The 26340-nt window shown below is 43.7% G+C and overlaps 2 protein-coding genes across 6 annotated transcripts in view; one reads left to right on the plus strand and one right to left on the minus strand.

Annotated features, from left to right (window-relative positions):
- Positions 1–2488, plus strand: part of CALD1 (caldesmon 1) — a 280641-nt gene extending 278153 nt beyond the window's left edge. For 3 of the 5 annotated variants that reach the window (XM_090043515.1, XM_090043516.1, XM_090043518.1), the window contains one exon: positions 901–2488. In XM_090043515.1, coding sequence (XP_089899641.1) covers positions 901–932 — 32 coding nt within the window. In that variant the 3' untranslated portion in view covers positions 933–2488. The remainder of the gene's footprint in view (positions 1–900) is intronic. The other 2 variants (XM_090043519.1, XM_090043517.1) reach the window with 1 other exon arrangement.
- A 6927-nt stretch (positions 2489–9415) lies between these two features.
- Positions 9416–23911, minus strand: LOC149866388 (aldo-keto reductase family 1 member B1-like). The gene is made up of 10 exons (XM_090043520.1): positions 23759–23911; positions 20282–20449; positions 18220–18336; positions 17330–17407; positions 15962–16084; positions 14040–14146; positions 13796–13877; positions 12686–12769; positions 11003–11085; positions 9416–10039 (listed from the first exon to the last, which is right to left on the minus strand). The coding sequence occupies exons 1-10, from the start codon at positions 23822–23824 to the stop codon at positions 9997–9999; spliced, it is 951 nt and encodes a 316-aa protein (XP_089899646.1). The 5' UTR covers positions 23825–23911; the 3' UTR covers positions 9416–9996.
- Between the last annotated feature and the right edge of the window lie 2429 nt (positions 23912–26340).

Below are 26340 nucleotides of genomic sequence, written 5' to 3' on the forward strand. Positions count from 1 at the left end.
AGACTTTGGTTAGCTGTCCTTTATTCTGGGAATTGTAGAGTTTTAGAATCATAGAAAAGTAGGACAGGAAGTGACCTCAGGGGATCATCTAATCCAAACCTTGCTCAAGGCAGGGTCATCCTATCTAAACCACGCTAGACAGATGTTTGTCTAACTTGTTCTTAAAACTCTGGGAACAAACCTCGTGCACAACCAGCAGTCAAAATACATTAATAATACCCTTTAATGGCCACAGGTAAAGCAGGAGGATGAGGTCACTGTCAGTGTCCTGCCACTGCAAGCACAGCAAGTAGCTTTAAAAACTATGCTCAAGAGATGACCAGAATGGAATCTAACTTAGCACATCAGCAACTCTCAACCATTGGGAAATGCTGGATAGGGAACATGCTTTGTAGTACTACCTGAAGTTTCTTTATAGAAGGGCCATTGTGCTCCCACTATCTGCTTCAAAGGTTTTTCACTAGAAAGGATACTCATATGAAATCTTGCTCCTCCAGTGGAGCTATGGAGCACTTCTGAGTGTACTGACTGGCCAAGAAGCTTGGTGTTAGGTCTGTACTATGCCTTGCTTCTTACAAGTGCTCTGAAGAGATATTTGAGTTACTTGGGAACTGTGCCTTCTGTATAGCATTGGCATATTCATATGGTTGGAAGGGACATTAAGGGTCATCTAATCTAAAGCCCCTAAACAGATGCAGTACTAGCTGTTACTAAGCCGTTCTAGACAGAGAGCATATAGGGCTTTTCTTGGAAGCTTTTATATAAAGGAAAAATCTGCAACTTCCCTGGGCAACTTGTTCCATTGCCCTATTGTTCTTACAAGTTAAGAAGATTCTGCTTTACAACAATTTAAAAACACTTCTTTAACTTCAAGCAATTTCTGATGTTTCTTTTTCTCAGCAGGTTTGAGACAATTTGAGAAAGAACCGTAAGAGGCTACTAAAGATGCTGGACCAACTCAGTTGAAAAAAAAAAGTGCTAAATTGTGCTTTTTATATTTATGTTTATTTACCAAATGTTTTTTTTTTGCATTATCCCAGTTAAAACCATGTATATTAGCACTGTATTTAATAATCAGTCTAGACATTCATCATAATAGTACTGCCTTTGCACAAGAGCCTTTATTCCTAAAGAAACCCATGCTGTGAAATATATCGACCTTTCTACTGATAGAACTAATTATGTAGCTGAACAGCAATTCCAACTGACATGAGAGATCAACTCAAAACTGCATGTACAAATTGAGTTGCATGAAAAAGTTGTGCAGTGAACCTATAAAAACAGTGGTTACTTTTGGAATACAGAAGTCTTTCTTTCTGCACTTTAAGGCATGGAAGAAGTATCTTTAGTTGACAATGTAATATTTTCTGTAAGTTGCCCATGTCATGAAAAATACTGCATCAATAACTTGTTGAAATTTTGTTTTATACTTTTTTAAAGTATCAATTTTTCCATTCTAGTTTAAGTTAATACCTAAATTTGGATGATTATGTTAGCTGACAGCGGTACTGATACTTTTTTTTTTTTTGTTAGTGACTAGTAATTGACTGCAATTTAGAACATATACACACATAGCTTTACAAAGTTTAGCTTTAAGGCACTACTAATGGTAGAATGCTTTAATACATGTAGAGTATTATATTTAGTAATAAACATACATAATTAGCCAATATCACAGCTTTTTTAAAAAAATAAAAATGAAACCACACACTTTTCTATAGTAAGATTTCATAAATGCCATTAGTGGAATGGTGAGATAAGTATTAATTTTTTTTAAATGTCAGAAGCCCAATAATGGGTAATTAAAAAAGAAAGTTATAGTTTTAAGAGCAAAAAAAATAAGGATATAGAGGGTCAAAAATAAGTCACTTGTATAAAACACTGTAGTTTAATTTATATAAAAACTACTATAAAAAAATAAACACAGTTGGGGCTTGTTTCAAATTACTGTACACTAAATCTTGCCATTCATCAGTGCCGTATACTAGATACACTTAAGTATTCAAACTGAACACACTTCTCTCTTACAGTGTTCTTATTTTTTAAACTCTATCCCAAATACTTTATCTGTATATAGTAAACACAAGGCTATAAGAAGTCAGCTTGGTTTGAATTTACATGACATAAGGTTTATCATTTACATCTGACAGTGTATGAGTGGAACAAACAAGGCAATTAGAGTAGCTATAAATGCATTCATAAGAGCTTTCTTGTGCATTTTCACCGTGTCATCTTTTGTAGCAACTGATTTACTTTTTTTTAAAGGAGGGGAAAATGTATTTCAGTCCAAAGATGAGCTCCTCTGCTTAGCTGAAACATCTTGTTTACATATAGAGCTGCATTTAGCTACCTGTAGGGAGTGAAACTGTGCAAAGAGTGCCTGGCTTTGTCTATGAATTGTCTTTTTGTTTTGGGTTATTGTACACACTCTCTGAATCTTTCAAATACTTTTGATAGCTGCAATAAAAAGATTTGTTCAACCATTGTATTCTGAAGCTGCATCCACAATAAATGGAGTATTTCCATTAACACTCCCTGCTTAATGATTTGGAATGCACCATTTGTAACTGGAATAATGTTAATAGTAATGTCAAAGAATGCATTGCAGACTGAAGTTCAAAGAATATAGCCTGTTTGTAGACATGTTCAGCGTTTTCTAAGCCGTGTTAACAGATTCATATCACACAGCTCAAATCAAATTTCAACTTGAATTAAGGTTTAACAGATGATCATTGACAGTCCCGTAACACACTCAGCTCTTGGCCTAGGTGTGTGAGTTTATGCTGTGGGAAGTAATTAGGAGGCAATAATAAGCCTGTGTAACCAATGCTACATTGTTGCAGTTGTCTAAAATGCCATGCAGCTGACTTGATACTTAGTCACTGTGGCCCATTCATACAAGTGAGCACGTTTGTTTCCCCTGGGGACAACAAGCAGCGGGACACCTTGTGGAGCTGCTAGTTGTCCCCAGGGAACACCTGTGCCATGCACCAGGTTACTCTGGGTGGGGTAAGAGAGCTTGGGGCCCGCACTGGGCTGGCCCCAGCAGCCTTACCGGGGGTTCTGGGGTCCTCCTGAGACTGCAGCAGTGGCGATCCTGCCATTTAGAGCCTGACTTTCCCTGTAGTGTGGTGCTGGCTGGCCAGGCTCCAGTTCTGAGTGGCACGTGCTGCCCTTGCACATGCTGCTCTGGTTTTTTTATATTTGTGTGCAGGCTTTTTTGATCCCTGGATATCCAGGGGTTAAACCCACCCCTGCCCCCCATGCTGCTCCCTTGCAGCTTGGAGAACAGCTGAATGTGCGGTACACAGTGCTGCAGATGTGTCTGCTATGCCACATTCTGGACGCAGCCTGTGAGGTGTCGTTGGTACATATGACTTTATAAAAGGTGTTAATTTGTGCATGATAGGCTCTGTTGTGTTGGAAAAACCCAACTGAGTTTCCCTTGAGTGGATTGATATTTGAAATACCTATCTGCTTATCTGAGTTCCTAATGAGTGTTTTTTCTAAAACCATCATCATATATACGTGTTTAATACAGTTTAACTTGCCTAATGTGGACTGCCCTAGTCTTCATTACTTTAATTCTCATTCAATGAGGATTAGTTAGTTCAGACTGGAGCCAATTTTAATTCAGACTACAGGTGTCCATATGTATATAGTGACAGTTGTAGCCTGAATTAAACCTAGAAAAATGTAATGTCTATAGATGCCCTATAGTGTCTGTCATGGCGCCAATATACTATCCTGTACTTGCAATGGAAGTGTTAGTATGTGGCTTTAGCCTTTGTAAGGGTGACTGGTTCTCTTATTCTGCTCTACAATTCAACCTGTTAAATTCAGTAAGTTCTGCTTTACTGGTGCAGTCTTTTGTGAACCTAATTTGACGAGCATTTTCTGTATAGCACTTGTGGTATTTCTTCTTCCTGCCAAAAAAGTTAGGTTCATGTCTTCAAAGTCATAATGCTTGGATGATTGCATAATGAAGCCTTAGGGAAATAAAGAACCAGCTACAGATGTCCTTCCCTCCCCAAAGCTGCTCTTCCACGTAGGGTTTGGAGTATGTCTGGTGGTCCCATCAAATCAGGTAAAAAAAAAAAAAAAGCACAGGTACTCTCCTAGAGAAACTTGACCTAAGGAAACACTAGTAATAGTGGGGTTTGTGAATGGGGCAGACTTCTGTCTTTTATGTCATTAAGGCTGGAGGGAGAAGAATTAACCCCTTAAGGGACTAAAAGGCAATGTTCTACGTAATGCTATGCAGGGTTGTGTGCTGTCTAATGTGTGCAATATTCCTTGATTGCTGGTGATTGTTAATAAGGTTTTCCATATGGTGTGTGGGAAATCCAGGGCACAGAGTATGGCATTAGCATAGTCAAAGACAACGTTGAGCAGCGTAGACATACCATTCGGTTAAGAAGATATAATGCAGCCTTTTAGAAGGCACCACCTAAGAAATAGTCTGCATCTAGAAAGCCAGGTAGAAAGGAAACAGATTGGCACCAGACATATACCTTGGTGGTATATGAAGGTTCTGAATGGCAGATGTGCTTAAAGAGCCACTAACTGGAAGGAGATGTAAATTAACCATTGAAGTGAAGCAGTGGCTGGCCACTGGAGGGTCTGGAGGAGGAGCTGCTACTGGTTAGTGGCCAGAAGTCATCCCTCTGTCCCTCCTTACTTCCACTACCCCTCCCACGACTTCTCCCTAAAACACTTCTCTGGATGCAGCACTTCATTTTCCTAAAGTACCCTTGTCCTTGTCAATCCTGTAACTCAAATTATGGGGGCTGAAGTTTGAGGGTTCAAACCCTGGTAATTTGTGAGGATGAGATGATTGCTATAAATGTTCAGTCTTATTATTAGTATTATTTTTCTTTTTCAGTACACCCAGCAAGTCACAACTCCTTTAACACAGCATGGTTTGGAAAGTTGAAATATTCATTTTACTGTCCATGCTAATGCAACCTTAATATAACCCCTTTTGTGCATATGTTGGCCTTTATGTAATCATTTTTTTTCCCAGAAGGCATTTACCTTGTCAAGACACACACCTCTTCTTTCAAGTGACTAACTCTTCAGTTTAAGTAGAGTTGGAGTGTTGTTGTAGCCATGATGGCCAAGGAAATATATGAGAAGTTAAGTTGTTTTGGTGATATCTTTTGTTAGACAAACCATACAGTTGGGGGAGATGTTAGACAAGCTTTTGGGCTTGAAAATCAAATCTGAAAAAGGGCACTAGACCCAAAAATTTACCTAACCTGTCTCCCAATTATACAGTTGGTCCAATAAAAATATCACTAAAACCTCAGTTATTTTTGCAATTTAAATAATGTGCTTGGCAAAGCTTAACTGTGATCCTCTTACTGAAGTTTCTAGTAGCTAGTGCTACCTCAAGAAATAGCAAGCTGAAGGGAGATTTAATGGCAGATTCAGAGGCACTGGACTGCTTCATATTTTAAATACTGTATTTACTTTACTGCCCTAATAATTAGATTCTATATATGGAAAATTTATAAATTTGGTATAATTTTCTAGGTATAGAATCTAACTATTGGCCATTTGTGTTGAATTTGGTTCTGCCTCACTGCTACAGAAGGGAAAATAAATCTGGGGGTCAGGTAGCCCCTTTGCCCTCTGCACCCCAACTTCTTCCCACTACAGCCCCTACCCCCCCTCCCTTCCTTACCATCGGACCCCTGCTCTCCCTGAGCACATGGAAGGAACATATTTGAAAAAAACTGACCTTGAAATAAACATAGCTGTGGTAATGTTTATAGACTACCCGCATACTTAGTTCATCCAGAATTGATGCATTTTACCTTTTTTGAAACTGCTGCAAAATTTAGCATAGGTACTCCATAAACACATTTTCATGTAGGACTTTGGTACTTACTTATACATAGTATATACTATGCATGATATTAATCCAAAGCCAAAAGGTTCATAATATAGCTTGTTGGCTGGGCCCCAGCAAAGTGAACAGCATTTCAAGCCATGGTGATTCTGCAGCTCAGCACAACTCAGTGTGTGAGTCAGTGTTAAGGGGGACTGCACTCAGTGGGCAAAACTATGTGTTTTATTATTCAGATGGGCTGTACTAATCTCTCCTTGTTTGTCCAATATAGGCCATGCACTTTAGAATTATGCACAATGTTGTCTGCTTTTAATCTTCTTCATATTTGGTTTCCACTATTGAGCACATGCTGCTTTCATCAGCTGTTCAAAAATAGGTCATATATTTAATGCAGTTTCCTTGTATAAGATGAAGGGTTTGATTTCCTTACGTTGATTCCGTGAAAAATCTCGTCTTGTATTTGACTAGATATTGCCACCATCATATCTCAGACAGTGAATAAGAACTGATACAAAGCTTAGTTTTTACTCAAACTGGAAATTAATTGAAACCTGAGAACAGGCACTCTCTACTGCCAATTCTAAGACAGTACTATGCTAGTATTTTTAGCTTCCCTTATTTTAGGCCAAACTGAGTTGGGATGGATTGTATCCTCAAAAAGTTCACAAATGACACCAAGCTGGCGGGGGGAATAGTAGATAGGCTGGGGGGTAGGGCTAAGATTCAGAGTGGCCAAGACAAATTGGAGGATTGGGCCAAAGGACTCTCATGAGGTTCAACAAGGACAAATGCCAAGTCCTGCACTTAGGACTGAGCAATCCCATGCACAACTACAACCTGGGGACCAACTGGCTGGGCAGCAGCCCTGCAGAAAAGGATCTGGGGGTTACAGTGGACAATAAGGTGGATATGAGTCAGCAGCGTGCCCTTGTTGCCAAGAAAGCCAACAGCATACAGGGCTGCATTAGTAGGAGCTTTGCCAGCAGATTGAGGGAAGTAATTATTCCACTCTATTCTGCACTGGTGAGGCCAGATCTAGAGTACTGTGTCTAGTTTTGGGCCCCCCGTGATAGAAAAGATGTGGACAAATTGGAGAGAGTCCAGTGGAGAGCAACACAAATAATTCAGGGGCTAGGGCACATGACTTCTGAGGAAAGGCTGGGGGAATTGAGTTTATTTAGTCTGTAGAAGAGAAGACTGGGAGGGGATTTGATAGCAGCTCTTAATTACCTGAAGGGGGGTTTCAAAGAGGATGGAGCTAGACTTCTCTGGGCAGATGACAAAATAATGGTCTCAAGGCTGCAGCACGGGAGGTTTAGGTTGGATATTAGGAAACACTTTCTCACTAGGAGGGTAGTGAAGCACTGGAACAAGTTACCTACAGAGGTGGTAGAATCTCTGTCCTTGGAGGTTTTTAAGGCCTAGCTTGCCAAGGTTTTTAAGGCCTGGATGGGATAATTTAGTTTTTTTATTTTTAAGGCCTGTCTGGGATGATCTAGTTGGTGATGGTTCTACTTTGAGCAGGGACTAGATGTGACCTCCTGAGGTCCTAACCCTAATTTTCTCTGATATGAAGAATTCTAAATCATTTAGCTGACTATATGTCACTCTAATACAGGGGTGGACAATTATTTCAGCTAGAGGGCCACTTAATCAGTTTTGGTGAGCTGTTGAGGGGTGAAAGGGTGGCCCTGTGCCTTGATGGGTGCCCTGCTCCCTGGTCACCATACTGGGACCTTTGCCACTAGAAATCCCTCCCCTTGCTCCCAGAAGTACTCCTTTTGGGAACGGAGAGGAAGGGAGTGGAACCATCTTGGAACCAGAGACAAAACAAATGCTATGCTAAAAATCAAACATCTACCATAACATATTTTAATTTTATTTCAGAAAATATTTGTCTTGATTTACATTTGTTTGCATGGCACATATAGAGGTGATTGCATAAAAAAGTTTTACTTTTGTACAGTGTGTGGGAGGTGTGCATGGGGGACAGGGGTTGTGTGTAGTGGGGTATGCATATGTGTGGGTGTGGGTATGTGTGGGGGGTGTAGTTGTGGGCATGTGGGGTTGTGTGGGGGGTGGGGCTCCCCCACATGCTCCCCCCCATGGTGCACATCCTCTGCCACCTGCAGTAGCAACAGCGAGTGGCAGGCCCTCAGGACACTTATGGTCTACACAGGTGGAACCCCCCAGTGGGTGCACAGCTTCAGCCACTTCCAGAAGCTGCACACAGCAGAAGGGAGCAGGGCCCAGCCACTCTCTCTCCATCATGCGAGGCTTCCCTCATCTCACATACAGCGCCTGGGACCTGGCCAGAGCTGTGTGCCACAAGAGGGGAGTCCTGTGTGATGAAGCCAGCAGCCTGGCCCTGCTCCCTGCCACCATGTGCACATCCCAGGATTCCACCTGAGAAGCAGGGAGCAGCGCTGAGCTGGCCTGGCTCCATCCATGCAGGGATCACCGCAGAGTCCTGGGATCTTTATATGAGAGCAGAGAGTGGCAAAGGCTGCTGGCTCCATCGCATAGGGCTTCCCCACAGTGGCATACAAGTCTTGGGAGCTGCATGTGAATCCCATGCAATGGAACCGAGCCAAACCAGGCTCTACACTCCCCCTACCTTGCTGGGCACAGGTCTTGGGTTCCACGCTTCCACCCAGGTACAGCTTCTCCCCACCCCCCAGCACTTCCCTACCTGCTGCTTGGAGTGCTGCAGCAGAGACACGAGGAGGAGCCAGGGGAGCTAAGCAGTTCCCTCAGCAGCGGCAACAACAGGTCTACTCAGAAGCTGTGCGTGGCTGGAGCCAGGGCCGGGCTGTCCCCTACATGAGGTTGGGAATGCAGTGTGCTGCCCCAGCAGGGGTGGGCAAAGCCCAACCCTCATGTGAGTGCACCAGGGGCAGCTGTGGGGTAGGTGGAATACAATTAATTGGTGGGCACCCACCCATAGGCTGGATGAAATTACTTGACCGTATTTTTCCCACCCCTACTCCAGTATTTTTTTGGACATATGGTTCTTGTTCCTGTTTACTTTCTGTAGATCCAGGGCTTATTTCAAAGGCTGTTTTGACCAATGGCTCCAAGTTGTGTAATGACAATTGCACTTTGTGCCTAATACTACCAAAACAAATTCAGTCTTATTTTTTCATAAGGACTAGGTATGCAGATGCCCAGGTTAATGCATGGGTTAATCACCAGGGGTGAGTGCCTGTCTCTACCCATATATGGTCAACTCATCTCAGTAAGGCAATATAGCCTACAATTCCTGTCACCCCATGCATGTCCTCCTACCCTTCACCTCCCTGGATTTTTGTTTCAAGTGGTAGATCTGATGCTCAAGATGGAAAGTACAACAAGTTGAAAAAAATGCACAAGCATGTGCACACACAGGCATGTGCTTTCTCTCTCTCACACACACACACACACACACACACACACCCCCCTACCTGCCCTTTTGCCATAGAAATTAAAGATAAGAATCCATTTTCTGTGCCTCTAGGAAACATGAGGACAAACTTACTTTGGCTTGAATGTATACAAAAGACCAAGTCAAGAACAGGCTCCATAAAACAACTGAAGCACTGTGTTTAATACACTGAACTGTACAGTAATTATTCAAATACTTGTATTCTGAATTATTTAAGGACTCATACATTAGAGATTCACACTGTAATTACTTGACAGAGCACTCACAACTGCATGGAGAGTTATGAAGTTTAATACAATGTCTATTGACGCTTGGGCAGTGATATGTTGGTACCTCTCTCCTTTACCCCTCTGAATAACTAGTGACCTTAGTTATATAGCTCAGCTTCAACTTAGTCACACAAACAAATAAATGGAATGAAAAAGAAGGAAGTTATGTTATTTAGTTTTAGCCTAGAAATGATTCCTGCTAACCGGCTCAGCAATAGGCACCTCTAGCCCCTTTGGATGCATTCTGTTGAACTGCCTTTTCAACACCGCTCCCCCTCCCCCTCCTGAAAAAAAAAAAAACAACCCCCCTAAAAACAAAAGATTTCTTCTGTCAAGTATCTAAGTTTGTTTAAAAAAATACCACAATGGGCAGAAAAGAAAAAAAGAACTACAGAAAAGGAGAGTCTTTCACTTTGGTATTTCTTCCATGTTTGGCTACTACAGCTTCAGTAATCTGCTTTGAATGGGTAGTCCTTGTGATTGACAGCCCTAAGGAGAGAGAGAGAGAGAATGGAGAGGTTATTCTCAGTATTTGAATATATGCATCTCTTAGAAGATGCAGGGTTTGAATAGCGCATAAGCAAATGTTAAGCAATTCCTGACTGTAAACACTGGGTGCATCTACACGAGACACTGACTGTGTAGTAGCTTTTTCCTACTGCATAGTAGCACTGCATGGCAGGAAGTGTGACACGATGCTACTGTGCAGTAGGAACAAGCAACTGTGCAGTCAGTGTCACCTAAAAGCCATTTAGCAATGCTATTGCACAATCATTTAGTACTTGTTTATACAAGTACTAAATGACTGCGCAGTCAGCATTGTCATACAGACGCAACCAGTAGGGCCAATCTAGCTCCCCCTTTGGTAGGAACCTATGACCTAGAAACAGTCTCAAAAAAGAAACAACTAATGACTGTTAGGCCCTTCCACCTTTGAAGGCCAATAGCTTAGCTGTGCTGGTATTTATTTATGGAATCCTTTCTCTTTTTTTTTTTTGCACAATTCCCCAGGAACTGAAGAGGAATAGAATAGAAGGGGCTATTATAAGGAGCTATAGCTGAGTCGTCTGCACATGCTTAAGATAAGCAGGCTAGAACAAGGAAGGCATGATTAACATGGCTCTAAATGCCACATAAGCAAGGAATTGGATTTGGTCCCAAAAGGATTTCTGGCCTCACTCCTCCCACTCCATAACACAAAACTTGGTTTAAAGGACACATCACTGGCATAGTTATTAGTTAGGACATCGAGCCAAAAAGTCCAATACCTCCTAAAGAGATGATCTGTAAAGGCTCACTGCCTGCTTAACTTCACTAGTCCAACAATTTAGCTTCCTACTCAATGTCCGAAATGTAAAACTCTATCTGCTCAGAAACTGCATACAGCTACAAGCAGCAGCAGTGCATAACTAACAGTTTTACTGTTTTATAGTGTTAGAAGGCAACACCTACGGGAGGACAAGAACAGCTCTCCAGTTCCTGTTGAAGCTGAGGATTGATTCCATCTCTTCTTGAGTCAGTTCAAAATCAAACACCTGAAAAAGACAGCATCCCATTCACTTAATTTTTATTTGCTGAGTGTGCCTAACATAAAACCTAAAGTAAGGGAGTAACTGCCCTGAACAACAAAGCTATTTAAATACTTAGTTGGATAGAATACCTGGCACTAAGATATCTGCAAGATAGAGGCGTTTATCATCTGTTTCTTCTCACAAAGTCCAGAAACTCTTCAGAGAATAATGTGTTTTATACTCCTGTGTTTCTTTGGCAGAGAATAAACCTCAAATGAGTTCTGGTAACTTCTGTAAGAAGCAAACTGCAAAGCAGACACCTTATATTCTAAGGGCAGATAAGCCTCCAAATTCCCTGAGTACATGCAATGGTTTCTGTAGGACTATGAGCAAGTAATTCTATATGGCAATGAAGGCTGCTTGTGTGATCGTTCTCCCATCATCCTGTTTATGTTAGCAAGAGTCCTATTGGAGGTACGTCCACATGTGAGGAAAAAGGAAGATTCACACTCAAACTGTAATGCTCCTAAATAATATTATGCAAATCTTTTTGTCTTTGGGCATCTAGGTCTGCTTTAAATGGGGCCAGCATCTAGGTAGAGCAAGAAGTGCATCTGCTTCTGAAGCTGAGCCATTGGGCAGCTAGGAGGGGAAGAGATGCCAATTCAGTGGGCCAGATGGAAGAAAGCTTGCCTGTGAGGCTCAGGCCAGGAACCTTCCAGAGGACCACTAACTTCCCTGAACTACAGAGGAAAGCTCCTTCAACCTTACCTTCCTTCTAGCCCCACACATCTTTTCCCCTCTGGACTGCCCAACAGTTCAGTTTCCACAGTAGACCCAGTCATTAGGGCACTCTGGCAGGAAAGAGGAGATGCAGGTTCAAACCATCTCTGAAGAAGAGTGGTCTAGAACCTGGACCTTTCAATCTTTAGGCAAGCATCCTAATTATGAGGCTATTTGTCTGAAAGGTGAGAAGAATCGGCCTCCTCTCTGCCATTCCCTATGGGGATTATTTCTCTACAACTACAACAGTTATGCACCTGCTTTAAAGAGTAGGATCTCAGCTTCATGTAAGTGGTCAGAAATATCCCCCTTAAGCAACTCATTAGCCAGGTACATTCAACTTAAACCCTTTAAAGGAAGCGTTGGGTTTGGGCCTTGGGGACAATGATAATCTTGTGGCAGCAAGCACCATGTATTAATTTGTACTCTGTGGAAGAACTGTCTTAACTTGTTCTTAGGTCATGACCAAAGAGCTATAACTGACCTTTTCTGTATGAAATCATCATCATCACCTATTGCTGTAACAGGCCTTATTCATCTTCTTGCTACATGGTCATTTTTTCATCCAGACTGCCTCTTGTGCTTTTAAGTCTAATGCTAGCTGCACAGGGGCAGAATTCAGTCTTGGCTATCAAGATGCTAGGAAACATGGTAGGAGGTGTGATGATATTAACTTGGTTTTCTCTTAGTTGGAAATTTAGGAAATAAAAGGTATACACACTTATTTTCATATGCAGCTGTATATGCAGTACTTTCCCCCTTCCCCTTCCTTTCCCTCTAAAGTAGACTTCAGAATAATAAGAGAGTATGGACACGCAACATTCCAATTTGAAATGTTTACCTTGAAGTTCTCCTCAATATGATGTGGTTTGTCCGACTTTGGAATGACAGCCACATTCCTCTGAATGTGAAATCGAATCAAAACCTGCGAACAAAGACTCAGAATGCTGCTGACGCAGAAGCTATCAGTCATTACAGGGTTGGCTGTTCTTAACACATTTTTCAGGGCATTTACCATGTTTTACATTCAAATACACCAATCACGGTTGCAGAAAACAAGTTTGTTGTTCAGAAGGATCCACTTAATAGTTTGAGCAACAGATTCCATCCAGTAGGTGAAGTACACAGTTTGTAAACACACTATTTACTATTTTGATACGTCACCATTTTCAATGCCAACTGGATAGTTTTTCTTTTAAATGCTGAGTGAAACTTCCAATTTATGTTACTCAGGAGTTAAGCTTATATAATCATGATGGCCTTAACATAATATCTAGTAAATATTCCCATTTTGGAGCTGGTCAAAACATTTGAAAATCTTCAAACAAAAAGAAGTGTGTGCATGTTGGATAGTGAGAAACGGAGAGGGAGGGAGGAGAAGAGACAGATTTTTCAGGATTGTTTTTTGGCAAAGATGTACCACTTTTCAATCCACTCTGCTTGGATGGTATTTGTTTGGAAGGATGTCTGGAATTACTATTCCTGAAACATTCCTCCGAGTAAAATTCCATAAAGAGGTACAAACATTGCCACACAGCAGCTGTAAGCAATTTTCAACAATGCACACTAGAAAACTAAGAAAAAACAACTAGCCTCAATCAATGGGGAAGAAACAAAGCTTTCATGATGAGTTCAGTAGGATGCTAGGTTAGGAAGGCTGAATACTCAGTGTTCAAATATTCCATACTCTCATTTAATTGCTAGAGTTCACGGTAACAATTCAGTATTGCAGGCATGTGCTTGGTTTTCCATCTTTAAACCTAATTGTTAGCAGCATATGATAAAGACCTGTAAGGTCTTTCTTCTTTCTAGATGCAACTACTTGCTCCCTGATTATCGCTCTATTCTGAAAGCAATTAAAAAGACAATAACATTTCTAGCAAGTCTCTCTGTTAATGAAGTGAATGTTCCTGTGAGACAATTAAAAAGAGGCAAAGTGACCCCATCATACCTGAGCAGAAGTTTTGTTGTGTTTAACTGCAATCTTTTTAATCTTGGGATCTTCCAGAAGAGTAGGGTCCTCTGGTTTGGCCCTATAAAGAGGAAAAGGATAACAAGGGCCTAGTATATTAAGCATGGAACGGCACCATCCATCACGGATCTCATTGTTCATAAAATTTCTCTCAGAACAGTCAAGTCACGCACATACGCACACCCTACCCCTCCAAGCAGAGAAAGGCCACAAATACTCTTACCATGGTCTACTAGGGGAGCCAAGGGGACTGTATGCAGTCACAGTGATTCCTTTGGATTGACAATACTTAATCAGCTTTTCCTGGGTGAGATATGGATGACATTCAATCTGCAAAAACAAAGACAAACCAGCTGACAGAGTGGGAAAACTGTGCTACTAGGAATAAATGTCCTTTGTGTCACCACGGTTTGTTTTATTGTAGCAAAAAGGCAACATCTGTTTGCAGCTTTAAAGGTTTGGTGCTTTAAAAGAGTTATATTAGAACCGTAGAAAATTAGGCTTGGAAGGGAACTTAGGAGGTCATCTAGTGCAACCCCCTGCTCAAATCAGGACGATCCTGAACTAGATCATTCCAGCCAGGGCTGTGTCAAGCTGGGCTTTAAAAACCTCCAAAGATGGAGATTCCACCACCTCTCTGGGTAACCTGTTCCAGTGCTTCACCACCCTCCTAGTGAGAAAATTTTTCCTAAAATCCAACCTAAACCTCCCTTGCTGCAACTTGTTCTGTCATCTGCCACCACTGAGAACAGTCTAGCTCCATCCTCTTTGGAACCACCGTTCAGGTAGTTAAAGGCTGCTATTAAATCCCCTCTCAGTTTTCCCTTCTGCAGACTAAATAAGCCCAGTTCTCTCAACCTCTCCTCAGAAGTCTCTTGCCCCAGCCCTTGAACCATGTTTGCTACTCTCCACTGGACTCTCTCCAACTTATCCACATCCTTTCTATAGTGAGGGGCCCAAAACTGGATACAGTACTTCAGATGTGGCCTGACTAGTGCAGAATAGACTGGAATAATTACTTCTCTCAATCTGCTGGCAACGCTTCTACTAATGCAGCCCAGTATGCTGTTAGCCTTCTTGGCAAGGGCACACTGCTGACTCATATCCAGCTTACTGTCCACTGTTATCCCCAGGTACTTTTATGAAGAGCTGCTGCTTAGCCAGTCAGTTCCCAGGCTGTAGCAGTGAATGAGATTCTTCCATCCTAACTGCAGGATTTTTTACCATACAGGTACCCATGTCAAAGTGTGCCTTATGTCACTACTTTGGTATGTGTACCAGTTGGTTGCTCCTTATTGCTGAACCTCCCCTCAAACCTCCCTATCTTTCTGTCACTTGTCTTATCTTCCAGGTGCAATCTGCAAGGGCCTTGAGACTCCTGAGTCGTATTTTTGGTAGCCCAGCTGAGCCTGATATTGTCTTCCAGGAAGAAAAAGGGAGGGGGAGAACGGCACTTAGTTAGAAGAAGAAACTTTGTTAAGCTAAGAAAATGGACAGGGAAGGAGGCTTGGTAGAAGCTGAGGCCTTGTTGAATGAAGGTTTTGCTGAAGCCTTAGCAAGATGGTCAGTACCACAGGGCCTCTAGTCTATCCAACAAAAGGTACAAAGGAAAAGCCTATATATCAGGCATAGGAACCAATCAATTCATCAACCAGTAATCTAATTGCCATACAACATGGAGGTTACAACACTGTTTCAAAGTACAAGAGTCATTTAATGAAGATGTGAGCACTTTATGAAAAGGGATTTTCAGGATTCAGAGATCTCCAGGGCTACAAGTCTGGCATAATGAAAACAACGTACAAGAAAGAAGGCAAAAACAGCTTGTAAGCTGAACTGTATGCATCTTATTTAGTAGTGTTCTGGAACTCGTTGGTTTAGGTATCCAGGAGGGTGTGAAAGTATCTATACGTCTATACCTTCTGCTATGAAGTATATTGTGTCAGTCCATACCACACAAGCAGTACAAAGTACAAGAGGTGCCAAACTATATATATATATATTACACATACACACACACTATATTACTCCTCACACATCACTGCTTTCTTGTGTCCCAAAAGCTTTTTGGTAAATTTAGTACAAATGTGTAGCTCAGCCAGTAGATGCATATTCAGCAGAGATCAGTGGAAATCAGCATCTTACCTGGTTATTTACAGGCTTATATTTTAACCCAGGCTTGTTCAAGAGTCTTTCAATCTGTTCATGGTTGAAGTTGGAAATCCCAATGGTTTTCACCAGACCTGCATCCACCAACTCTTCCATAGCCTAATGGATCAAGACAATGCCATCACGTATCTGGTGGTGTTATTACCAGTTTGGCTTTTTTTCTTTTTATTAAGGCAGAATAAACTGTTGGAAATCAAGCCACATGATCCAATTGTCTCTTCTTACTTAGAGTCTTTGTAGCTGAGTTAGTGCATGGTCCAAGCATGTCCAGTTACCAAGAGTCCATGTGGGAAGGTGATGTGGGCAGAAAACCTTCTGAATGAGACACACATCTCTCTAAGAGAAAGTTTTCATATATGAAGCACTTTTTGGCTCAGTTTATAGAAGCAGAGGAAATTACAGTTTGATAAGTCTTTCGGGTAGTTTCTGATATGAAAAAACAGAGATGAGGAACCCAGACCTTAGCCTTTGTTGGTTACTGACCCCATATCCTTTGGCTCCCACTCTGAGTTGTAACATTATTGTGTGGAAAAAGAGTTCCCAGAATGCAGGCAGGTAGCTCGTGTCTCTAGCTTAGACCCCAGTAATCACTCCCTTCCTGTCCTACCCACATTCCTAAAACAACAGAATGTCACACCCAACATGAACGTCACAACTCTGCCAACCTGTTGCTTCTCTTACATTCTGCCAACATATCTTTCATCCGTAAGGCTCACTGGCTAGAAGCTCTGAGTTCTTCAGAGGCTAGACCGCAACAGGCATTTGCTTCTGGGTCTGCTGATCCAGCTGTGATCTGAGCTGGAAAAGTATGTACCCACAGACTTAGGGAGCCACCCAAATGGTGCTACCAAAGCCACTGGGAAAAAAGGAACTGTGTTATACAAAACCACTCCATTAATCCATGTCGTCTGAGCTGAGGTGGCAGCAGCAGACTTAGAATTATGCCATTCAAAAGGAATATGCAGGACAGGTAGAGACCCTGAATTCCTGGTAATGGAAAATCCCTGTGTGAAGCCCCTTATTGTATACAACAGTTCCCTGCACCTGAATGGGCAGGAGGCTGGAAGCTTAAGGGAGTGTCATTCCAATTAGAGGTATGCTGCCAGGGCCAGGCTAACCTGTCTGCCAGATAGACCATGGAATAAGAACCTGGCTCAGTGGTAGCTTTTGAGAGTCTGTTGCTTCAAAAGAAACAAGGGGAGGAAGCTACTGGAAGCACAGAGGAGTGAATGTGTAGACCCCCCTCCAAAGTACAGCCTGGCAAAGTCTTAGTTTGCCCTTGCATACAGATTTCTATTCAGTCTCTAATTCTGACTCAGAAAAATGGAGTGAATATTAACCTACCTCCCATGTGTCCAGAATATCCGTGTTACTGGGGATAACCATACCTTTGTCATCCATTGGATGACTCTCCTCACCAGCCTGGAATTTCAGATCAGAAGAGAGAGATTTGCTTTCAGAACTGAACATTCAGAGTTAGAGTGCCAAAATTCTACTACAAGTTTGACAGTATTCACAGAATCCAACTCAACACAGTTCTTAAGTATATACATTATGTTGGATCAATGGTAGCACTCATGTTCTTAAGAGCTATACACAAACTTGATTACCTTGTTTAACTGGGAACACAGTGTATATGGTGATGTGATCTGTGGCAAGGAGATGAGAACTAGTAATCTCTGATCAGGTAATTATTTAATAAATCAAGAGAGACAGAAGGACGGAGGAATAACTCCCCCATTCTTTAGGATAGAATTTTATTCCAGTGAATAATTACAGCTAACTCCGCTACTTCTTCATCTTCTGTTGATACTCAGCCTAAGAAGGGCCAGGGCCACCACAAGCGGAAGAGACACAGCATTATTCCACCTTATAAAGCTCACAACCTAAAGCCCACAAATATGATACACAATTGTACTTTCCTGAGGAGCACTCAGGATTTCCATTAACAATACAATTCTCTCCAGCTGAACAGGTCTAGATGTGGAAGGCCCTACTTCAAACCTATGTTCACACTACAGTAAACTCAGCCTTAACTCTTCCTTTTCCAGGGAGAGGAAGAAAATTAAAGTGATTTCACATTTCTGTTGCAGAAAAGACATAAGCAAATAAAACCAGATACATTTCAAAAGGGAGGCCAATCCCTCCTTGACTGTCTGCAGGATGGTAAGGAGAGAGCACTCTAGGATTCTGTCAGTTCAGGGTGGAGGAAAAAGAACAAGGAGTTACACTACCTTGAAACCCATAGGAAAATGGATAAGGTAGAGGTCCAGGTAATCCAGTTTCAGGTCAGCAAGGGCTTTCTGGCATGCTCCCTTGACCAGGGATCTCTCATGAAACGTGCACCACAGCTATAGTGGGAAACATGAGTATAATAGTTACTCTGAAACATCCAGAATCTCTACAATAGGACAGTGGCATGTCTCATATACCTTCTGCTTATTTAGCTCATATCAAAGACTTATAAAGGCCCTTAAATTTTGGTGTCAGATTTAAGCTGTATAGCACAAATTTGAAAACAATATTGATGCAAAATGATCAGACTTTACATTTGTAATAAGAAACTGTGAGAACAGAGTACAGCTTCCCACCACCTATGTAATACTGAGAGCTGGAAAAAAACTATGCAACTATTTCAACATTTGAGAAAAAGCTTTTCAATATTGATTGTATAGTTTACCTAAGTTCAAAGCCTGAGAAGATTACGGTAATTTTCAGGTTTCATTTGGCAGCTCTGATAAACTGCTCCCCACAAATCCATATATTGCCATGAAGTGAAAGCTAGATTTGGTTGTAATTTGTAATGAAACATTACATTGATGAGCAAATGTTTGAGGTCTGGGTGCTGATGGAGGAGGTTGTCAAAGAGAAGTAATGCAAATGTTTAGCGGTTTTTTAAACGAAAAATGTCCCAGTTTTTCAATGAAAAAATAAATGCAGACTTTTTTGGTATTTTAATACATTATAAAAAGCTATCAAGATGCAGTATTCCATTTTAGCTTTCCTTAGTTTTTTAGAATTACTGAGGCACCTAGAAAACCTAGTAATTTTTATTGGAAAAAAACTGATTTTTTTGTTTTGATACAAGTAAAAATTTTCCCACAGAAAACAACTGGCAGCATTGCCATAGCTCTGCTGAAGAGTTTAAGAAAGACTAGAGACACACCACATTTACACTGATATAATTTACACTCATTCTGTATAGCAATGTAAATCATACTAAGAGCTGAAGCAGAGAGATGACCCTGGAAGTCAGTGGGTGATGCCAACACAGCACTTTGCCATTCAGTAATACAGACAAGGTAATATGAGGCATGGGCGACTGGTGCCTCCTGAGTACGGGCGGGGGGGGGCACCAGATCACTGACTGGGGGGAGAGGTCCCCCCAGCAGCCGACTGCCAACTGGGGGTGAGGGGGTCCCTTGTGGCTGAGCCCGAATACACCAGCAGCCAGCACTTCCGGTCTTGCAGCTGGTGTTTCCAGAGGGTGCACGGCTAATCTCCGTGTGCACCCCCTACACATGGCCAATGCTATGGGGTGCCTCTAGATGTGTGGGGAGGAGTGTTGCAGCAGACTCAATTAACCTGCTTGATTAATCAAGTCTACTGGAGTGTGCTAATTAGCATGCTCCAGAAGCTTCTGCGTCTTCTGTATCAGTGTTCCCATGCTTCAAAATGGCTCATTGAATAAGTTTTAAAGCTCCCCCACTGCCATTTTGAAGTGTGGGGACAGATACACAAGACACTGAGGGCACTTTAATTAGCTCTTGGAACCAGTCCCCAACCCCACTCCACTCCTGGAGCATGGATAAAAATCCCCTGGTTTGCCTACTGCAAGCAGTTAACTTCGGTACATCATGTGCTGTGGGTATGCCATGAGTCTGCAGTGCTTACACCAGTGTAAAATGTACTGGCATAATTTTACCCCGACTTTTCCTGAGGTAATTCCAAATCAGATTCAGGTAAGTTGTGCAACAGCTTATGTCACCCCTCTGCTCCTTGCAGAGATGTAAAGTGATGTCTGACTGCCCTGGGAGGCAGCATTGCATATGGCAGCATCACTGGCTGTTCTTTATGCCATGCAGGCTGCTGGTCTGGCAGTACAGCTACTTCTGTTTTCTTCACCACCCTGCTTCATTATGCTGCTAGTTCCTTGTTTACATTGATTTAATCAGCCTTCATGGTAGTATAAATGTCTGAGTATCTGAGCCCTTTTGAGGGCAAATTCTGAGGAGTCTACAGGTGACAGGAATATAAGTGTCCTTTAGTGAATCTAAGTGACAGTCAGAGGCATACCTTACTGACAATAAAAAGGTCTTCCCGTTTCACAGCTCCTTCCTTGATTTTTTGCTGGATCCCATCCCCAATCTCACTCTCATTCTTGTACAAGTAAGCACAGTCGAAGTGGCGGTATCCAACGTCAATCGCAAACTTTACCGCCTCTGCCACCTTTCCTGGAGGAGCCTGAAGGCCAAAAACCAAGCATAATTAGAAGTTTTCTCCCCCATTTCCAAGTGGCTAAAAACTACCCAAGAAGGGACTGTGCTAAATCAATGACATATAGGTCCCCCCTACCTGTTACAATTATTGTGCAATTAACTAATTACACAATTAGCTTAAGACCAACTGCACATGCAAAGTAGCTAACATGCCATAAAAAGCTCCAACCAGTTATAAAGTTAGATCTCAAAAATGTGTACTAATTTTATAGCTGGTTGCTATTGAGCTTTAATTTACAAGTGTAGTAGGGTCTCCCTACAGCTGAGGGTCCCAGCTGCAAGGGCAGACCTTGCCTAGCCTGAAACTGAGAAGACTCTCAGCTCCAGCAGCTGCTGACCCTGGGTCCCAGCAGAACAGGGACCCAGAGCCTGCAGCTGTGGATGCTGGGTCTCAGCTGGATCCTAAAACCCCTGGGGCTGGGGGATTATGGTAGCCACAATCCCTCAGCCCCAGGGGTGCATGGAGTGCCCCTATGGGTGGTGGCCCCTCAACTGAGGGGGCTTCCAGGCAAGGTTAGCTTGCTTCTTCCTAGTGCAGGGGGAATCCAGGATTGGGTTCCAGGAATGAGCCCAGCAAAAGGGATGAGATCAGTGCTCCTCAGTATGAGCGCACCCTTCAGTGTATGGGTGCTACACAGTAGCTGATCAAATTTCCCCAACAGGATCAAGCATTTTAGTCAAAGTTGGCGGCATAAAGTTGAAACAGTGTCAGTTTATAAAGGTTGTAAGTTGCAAAACGTAACTCAAAATGTTGCAAGTTGAGGACTGCCCGTATTTCAAATGATTCCCCCATTTTCACAGGGGTCCTGCACCTGGGAGTTTATCATAGTAGCTGCATTTATAGAGGCATAACTAACTGCCCAGGTAAGCCAGTACAATATTTTTTATGGGAAGAAATCCAGAGATGATAAAGCACTAAGGAAGAAAGATTTGGTCTAGGTGCATTGGTAAATGTATTATTTGAAAAAACAGTATTGGATTCAAGGATCTGTAGCTACTATGGTTTGAATTATACATAAATCACTATACAACCACCACCCCGTGCTTACATGTGGTTGTTGTCCAATTTCTACTTCCTCTCCTGTGGCATGTTACAAGGTATACAGAAGGTTCTAGTTTATCATGGGCTGTTTTCAGGTTGTGGTGTTCAAAGGAGGCAAGACTATTCTTGCAGATGCTCTTGAGTAAACGTTGATTACGTGATTGCCTGATATCACAATGCTTTGGAGATGTTCCAATCTCATGTTCCTACTTTCACCTGCTAAGATACTTTTACACACAGAGTTGCACGACTGAGAGAAACAACTTGCCTCAGATCAGCCACCTCCTCCCCATCAACTGGGATAATAGACTGGAGAAGTTGCATATTTGAATGTATGCCAGATAGTAACATCTAACGCTAGCTCCAACTGCAAGAATGACTACTGCATCCCCCACAGCCCAGGTATGCATTCCTGGACACTTAAGAAATACTGATGCCTATCTTCCATTTAAAAATCTGGCTATTTCTGTCCAGAAGCAAGGGTAATTAAGTTCTTCTCCCCTTCACTCCTAAGTCAGATATTTTCCTTAACTCCATTAGAATTAACTTGTGTGGCTAAATCCTCTGGCTGGATTTGCAAGTTTAAACCCAAGAGTCCGGCTTAGAAACACATGGACATACTTGTTCCCTGACTGAGTAGTAACTTTGGCCTAGTGTAGACTAGAAACCATTTCCAGGATAGCTGCCCTGGCAAACCCTCGTTTGTAAGCATAGTTACAAGGGCAAGGAAAGATTTTTGCTGACAAAAGCATTCTAAATGATGGTTTCCAATGATATTACTATTCCAGAAAATGGGCTGTCTACACCCAAGGCTCCTCCTCTGCTATTCTTTCCTGCCCTCTTCCACACTACTGAATTCCAATATTTGCAATGTCAGTTCCTGGGACACTGTGTATTGGCACAGTGCTGCCTTGGCAGTGTAGGTCTAGCTCTGGGTAGATCAGTACGTTCAGTTATTAATTTGACTAACCAGTGATGTACTGTGGGTCTCTGGCGCCCGGGGGCCAATGCTTGCATTTGTGCCTCCTCCCCCTGTCCTTCTCGTAGCAATACGTAAAGTCACATCACACGATAAGAACTCTGAAGGGCCTGGCCAGCACCCCCCTGCCCAGGCAGGTACCTGGGCACTATGGCCGCTCCCACCCAGTTAGTCCATCACTGGTAACCCCTAAAGGTCAAGACTTCATTTTCCTTGCTTGTATTCCTTGGTTAACTTTTAGTAATGTCTCAGCAAAGCAACGCTGAACAAAGTAAAGGCATTTCTCTAGCTTGAGGGCTTACTACCTGCAAAATGGTGGGGGGCCTGTTGCAAAACAGAAGACTGAGAGCTTCTCAAAGAATGCCACAAAAATGGTTGATGATCACAGGAGATTAGGGCTGGAAGGAATCTCTAATCCAACCCCCTCCAAAATCACAAGCATATTTTTCTTATCTAAAAAAAGGATTGGTTGCATTGTTCTCATCTAAAAAGTGTTGGTTCCATCCTTAAAAAAAGGAGTTATTTAAAACAGCCGGGAGTGTAATTATACCAGACATTATATAGCAAATTAGAGAGAGAGAGAGACAGAGACAGAGAGAGAGAACAAACACTGTATCACTTCTCAGGTGGACACAGCTGGCAACCATAGGCACTGGATGAAAAAACAAGGGAATAAGAAAACACAAAGATGGAAATAGGTGAACGAGAGAATACGTGCCATAGATACAGTTTGCAGAGAAGAACTTTTCCCCCTCCACAGGCACACCAGTATGAAGCCCTTGATGCCCGAGGTATTAGGGCAGTGGTCACCAACCAGTGGATCTCGATCCACTGGTTGATCCCCGAGGCTCTCGGAGTGGACCCGAGGCTGGGGTGGGAGGCTGAGCGCCGGCCTGCGCCCAGTCAGTATGTGGGGCAGGGACTAGACCAAAGCCCCTGAGGCGAGGGACAGTGCCCTAGAGGCAGGAGCAGGGGTAGGCTGAGTAGGGCCCCAGGCAAGCAGCAGCTGGCTGCCCTTCTGCGCCTGGAGATGAAGGACAGAGCCAGGGTAGCCCTCCTGCCACTTGTCTGGGCCGGACGGCAGCCGGGAGTCGAGGCGGCCGGGCCGACACGCTCCCAGGGTGGGCCCGCGCGGCCAGGCTCGCACCCAGGCTCGGCCTCGTTCTCGTCCTTGCCCTCGTCCTGCCCGTGCCGAAGCCCAGCCTGGCTGCGCGGCACGGCGCAGGCCGAGGAGCTGCCCGGGCCGGCATTACCTGCCAGGTGCCCAGCCCCACGACGGGCATCTTCACGTCGCCCCTCAGCTGCAGGTAGGCAGCCATGGCTCCCGCCCGCCGGGCCTCTGTGGCCTCCGCACCCCGCCCTCTCTCCCTTTAATCGCTCTGGCCCCGCCTCAGCCGCTGGGCGGTGGCGACTGGGAGCGAGTGCCTCAGCCGCCTGGCATGCCTCTCCCCCGCCCCCCCGAGCTGCGGAGGCCGAAGCGAGCAGGAGCCGCACAGCCCGGCAGGCAGCTGCCCCGCCCCGAGCAGTCAGCGCCTCTTGCCTCGGCCTCGGCCGCACGCCTTCCTTCGCGGCTCCCCCACGCCCCCGGGACCGGGTTTGTCTGTAGCTCTGGGCCAGCGATAGGGACTATTCCCTCCCCCTAGAGCGGCGTTTCTCAACCCGCATATAGGGAAGGGTCACGGACAAACTTTACAAATGGATTCCCCTTTAGGAAAGAAAAGCATGGGAAACTGCGGCTTTCCCCCGGGAGGCTGGCAGAGCTCCAGCCTGCCAGGGGCTGCTTGGGGTCCCCCCGCCCCACGCACTGGGGGCTGGCGGGCAGCGGGTCAGGAGTGAGGGGCACCGAGTTAGGACCGGCCACCGATGTTTCCGTATGGGTCTTTGTACAAAAAAGGCTGAGAACGCCTGCCCTAAAATACCTCTTTCCCTTTCCCTACATTCCCCTCCGGGATGTATTACAAGAAAGCTCTGATCGTCTGGCAGCTCCCAGTGGCAAAGCCTTGGGCCCTTGGCAGGTCTGAAAATCAAGTCCCTGGTGTCTGAACTTTTGCTGCCGCCAGAAATGAAGATATCACTCTACCCCTCGCACCAAACTGGGGGGGGACAGGCTTTTGCCGATGAGGGTCTCAACCTCTCTGTGGGTGTGTTTCCTTGTCAATAAAACAAGGACAATCCTTCCCTACTTCTCTGGGTTGCTGTGCTGCCCAGTTAAATAATGTTGAGATCCTAGGATGGGAACAATAACAGATGTACACAAAATGTTACTGCCCTCCTGCCTAGTCAAACTACACCACAGGCATTTCCTATGTTGCCTTTGGGTAGCACAATACATGTGCTCCGCACACTAAGCCAATAAGCAAACCCAGGACTGAGAGCTTACTAGTGCATACCCAGAGCTGCTCTGAAGTGGCTGCATCACATCCCTTCTGGAATTAGCACTACAAAAAAGATTGCTTTGCGTTGTGCACAGTCCCCTGTCTAGCACATAGCAAAGTTGCCACAGAGGGACACACTGCAGCCAGGGTGGTGATGGAGGGCAGCGTCTTTGCTCCTTGGCCCTCCAGGGGACCTTGTCAACAGATTGGACAGGGTTATTGAGGGGCTTGTTTCATCTGTTGTTGCTGCTGTGGCAACAGCTGATGGTGTTGCCTGATCAGGTAGCCTCTGCCTGATCCACCTCTGCCCACAGGGCTACCTGCAAGCCAGCCAGGGGCAGGAGATTATCAGGCAGCAGAGACTGACTGATCAGCCCTTCATGCTGCTGCAGCCCTTTCTCCATTTTTGCCCCTGGCAACAGTGCCAGGGCTAAGTCTGTGTTACTTGGTGTGGCAAGGATTGATCAGTCCTTGCCAGTGATGTCACCCCAACTTCTGACACCATTGCTACAGCCCCAGCTGCTGGTGGTAAAGCACAATTCACATTTCAATTCACATTTCAATTCCCTGGCACTTTAAAGTTGTTCCTTGTGCTGTTGTCAGTGCTGTGTGGCAGCAGGGCGTGCACAGGGTGGTTTCAAGGCTGACTGAGATAAGGATGTGGAGTTTTTGCAAAGAGATGAGTCCTGAACATGTGTCAGATAAATACCCTCTTCAGTCACTTAATCAACCAATATTTTTGCAAGCTAGGTCCAAGAGCTCAAATGACATCAGCAAAAGAATTTGAGAGTCAGGTAAATGTGTCTGAAACATGTGAGAGGAAAGGGTTTCTTAAGGTGATATCTTTTATTGGACCAACTGCATAGCTGGGGTACAGTTAGACAAGGTTTCAAATACAAGAGATTTCTTCCTCAGGTCATATTGCATTCAAAGGCTTGTCTAACCCTTTTTCAGGTCTCCAGCTATTATAGCCCATAGTATGGGGAAACTCAGAAGTAGGTGTACCTATTGCCTTAAAAAGGCCATCCAGTTTATGCTATCCCAGAACCAAGTAATAGGGAAGTAGACCCTATTACAGAATGCCTAAGGTTAGGGCCCCTGAGATATAAATCCTGCTCCATTGAAGTCAATGGGAATTTTGCCACTGATTTAATGGCACAAAGTATTCAACCCTAACTCTTATTTAGGCATCTCCCTATCTCTGTTTTAATGTTGCGCCCACCAGAATCATGTCTGAGCAGCTTTTAGGAAGCTCAGTGGAGTCAGTTATTTGAGTGTCTATGTATGAATTTAGATGCCAGGTATCAGGCACCTGAGATTCAAACCTCTAGCTCAGCTTGGCATTTGGCTTGGCTCTATATCTGAGTGCCTTCAACCTCTGGGGGCTTTCAGCACATCACTTAGAAGTCATTTTACACCATTTTTCAAAACAGATTTTCAAGTCGCCCTTAAAACTGCAT

This window comes from Crocodylus siamensis, chromosome 4 (genome assembly GCF_052110815.1).
Source record: "Crocodylus siamensis isolate JL-2025a chromosome 4, ASM5211081v1, whole genome shotgun sequence".
NCBI lineage: Eukaryota > Metazoa > Chordata > Crocodylia > Crocodylidae > Crocodylus > Crocodylus siamensis.

Bases quoted from the DNA above. Each gene is read 5' to 3' on its own strand.
- LOC149866388 (XM_090043520.1), bottom strand. From the start codon at position 23,824: ATGGCTGCCTACCTGCAGCTGAGGGGCGACGTGAAGATGCCCGTCGTG. The intron at 17,408-18,219 runs GTAGTGTAACTC...CTGAAATTCCAG, and splicing joins ATTTTCCTATGGGTTTCAAG to GCTGGTGAGGAGAGTCATCC. The intron at 10,040-11,002 runs GTAGGTGTTGCC...CTCTCTCCTTAG, and splicing joins AGAGCTGTTCTTGTCCTCCC to GGCTGTCAATCACAAGGACT.